The sequence below is a fragment of the Penaeus chinensis genome, chromosome 20 (genome assembly GCF_019202785.1).
Source record: "Penaeus chinensis breed Huanghai No. 1 chromosome 20, ASM1920278v2, whole genome shotgun sequence".
Taxonomy (NCBI): Eukaryota; Metazoa; Arthropoda; class Malacostraca; order Decapoda; family Penaeidae; genus Penaeus; species Penaeus chinensis.
Genome location: NC_061838.1, coordinates 24,648,211 through 24,650,710, shown reverse-complemented (window position 1 = coordinate 24,650,710; position 2,500 = coordinate 24,648,211). Strand labels below are relative to the sequence as shown.

The following is a 2,500-nucleotide window of genomic DNA, read 5'->3' as shown; positions in this document are numbered from 1 at the left end:
AAAAGACGATCTTATTCAAGGAAGAGGGATGTCATGTGAGGTCAGGTAGGCCTACTGATTGCTTCCTTAGGCACTAAATACTTATGGAACTATCTATGTAAATGAAATTCACAAAAGAAAACCACATTGCAAATACCGGTTGAGAATGGGCTGATTATACAATATGCTGAAGGTTGCATTTGTTCTGCCCTCTCTCCCTCTCACAAAGCATCTGCCCGGGGTTAGGCATATATTGAAGTAAAGCGAAAGGACCTGATTCTAATCCACCTTTGCAGGTGCAACTCCAGAGCGTCATATCAGCTGCATCACTGTCCTCCATCTCGACTGCCACGTCAGAGAGTGATACTGACTCTTCCTCTGAGTCTTCAGATTCCTCGGCGTCTTCAGAAACAAAACTGGGCAAGCTGTCCACGGGTATTTCTCTTGTTTTTTTTTCATTGTGCTGTTCTGTTTTTATGGTATTGCCATTGTGTGAAAGCTCAAAACATAAATGGATAAGTAGATGAAATATTATGTACACTTGATGATACAATTTTCTGAGTTCCATGTGATGGGAGAGGTCTGATTGTGAACAAGCAATAGGGAACATTTGTGCAGGTTTGATAGGGACAGGCCCTCAATCTTACCATGAAAGAAAAGTGCAAAGAATTAAATGTTAATTTCTCTCTCTCTCTCTCTCTCTCTCTCTCTCTCTCTCTCTCTCTCTCTCTCTCTCTCTCTCTCTCTCTCTCTCTCTCTCTCTCTCTCTCTCTCTCTCTCTCTCTCTCTCCCTCTCTCTCTTTCTCTCTCTTCCACTTCCTCTTTCTCTTCCTCCCCTGTCTCCTCTGTTATAGTTCGCTTCTTAATCTGCTTATAAGCCAGATTGTTTTGGTTGTGAGACTAATGCATTTTCCGTTTGCAGGTCGTCTTCGAATGGATCATGTGGATGAAGAGGAGCAGTATGATGAGTATGGGGCCTGGCACCATTCCCAGGGCTCCCAGCACCACTACTACTCTTACTATGAGGGCTATGGTGACTCAGAAGGCCACCCATCTTGGGGCCAGGATGAAGGTTTTGAACGCGGCAGGGGACGTGGAAGAGGCAGGTGGCGGTTCCCTAGAGGTCCGTGGAGAGGCCGCGGGTTCAGGGACCGAGGCAGGGGATTCCGGGATAGAGGTAGATCCTTTAGGGGTTCTTGGAGCAAATATGGTCAGGAAAGAGATGGGGCCAAACCACTGGAAGTTAACAAGCCTGTAACAACCTGGTACAAGAGAGGAAGTGACAATGAGCGTGATGACTCCAGGTCGAGGTCGAGGAGCAGATCAAGGTCCAGGAGTTCCAATTCACGTTCTAGGTCGAGGTCCAGGAGGTCCCGCTCCAGGTCGAGGTCAAAGTCGAGATCTAGAAAGTCTGGTTCAAAGTCCCGTTCCAGGTCTCGAAAGTCTCGTTCCAAGTCGAGGTCAAGGTCCAGAAAGAATTCCAAGTCGAAGTCAAAGAGTCGATCCCATTCCCGCTCAAAGTCTGGATCGAAGAGCAGGAGCAGAAGCAGGAGCAGGAGCAGAAGCAGAAGCAGAAGCAGAAGCAGAAGACGTAGACACTCTAGCAGTGACGACAGGTCGAGCCGTTCATCAAGGAGGAGGTACAAGCGAAGGAGTGAGCGCTACAGGAGGAGCAGCAGTAGGAAGAAGGACGAAGATAAGGATGTAAATTATGAAGACCTAAGAGAAAGTGACCTGGAACTCTCCAGTGATCCAGAAGATGCCTGGAGATATGAAGAGGAATGTGAGGAAGATGAAGAGTATTATGAAGATGAAAACGGGTACTACCCCCAGTATTCCTCCCGTGCACGCGGTCGGGCAGGATTCAGGGGATTTAGGAGGGGCTTCCGGGGACGGTGGCCCAGGTGGCGAGGGAGGGGGCGTGGAAGGGGTTATTCCAGCTACTATGACTACCCTGAAGATTATGATTCTTGGAGGAATGATGAAGTTAGCACAAGGGACCAGTACCAAACCATGTACCAGAAGTACTTTGAGAGTGTGGCCGACCGTGAATCCTCCAGCAAGAGTGGACGTCCCCCAGAGGAGTATGATAATAGGAAGGAGGGTGATAACTATCGGGAGAGAGAGGAAGGCCACAGGAGTATGCACAAAGAGCGGGAACAGCCGCAGGAAGACTATGAAAGCAATCACAGAGGCCATCATGAGTACAGTGATGGGAGGAATCCAGACAGACTTAGAACTCAGGACAGCTGGCCTAGTTATGAGAAGAAATGGAAACATAGTGCAGAGGCAAAGTCTGAAGATAGGGATAATTACAATGAAACAAGCAGAAAGGCCCAAGCATTTAACAGGGAGTTAATGGACTCTGTGCGTGGAAGGCGAGAAGCAGTGAGTATGAGAGAACCAGAGGATGCGGAGAGCCGGAGACATAGTGAAAGAGAGAACTTGAGACCAAGGCTCAGCAGGGAGAGAACAAAACCCTACAGAGAAGAGAGAGACAATAACAGAAAGGACCATACAG

General features: G+C 48.2%; 1 protein-coding gene across 1 annotated transcript in view; it reads left to right on the top strand.

The window, feature by feature from the left end:
- Nucleotides 1-2,500, top strand: part of LOC125035955 (A-kinase anchor protein 17A-like) — a 10,820-nt gene that overhangs the window by 6,433 nt on the left and 1,887 nt on the right. Inside the window, 2 exon segments of the mRNA XM_047628267.1 lie at nt 276-414; nt 902-2,500. The exon segment at nt 902-2,500 is cut by the window's right edge and continues 1,887 nt beyond it. Of these exon segments, the coding sequence (XP_047484223.1) occupies nt 276-414; nt 902-2,500 (1,738 nt within the window).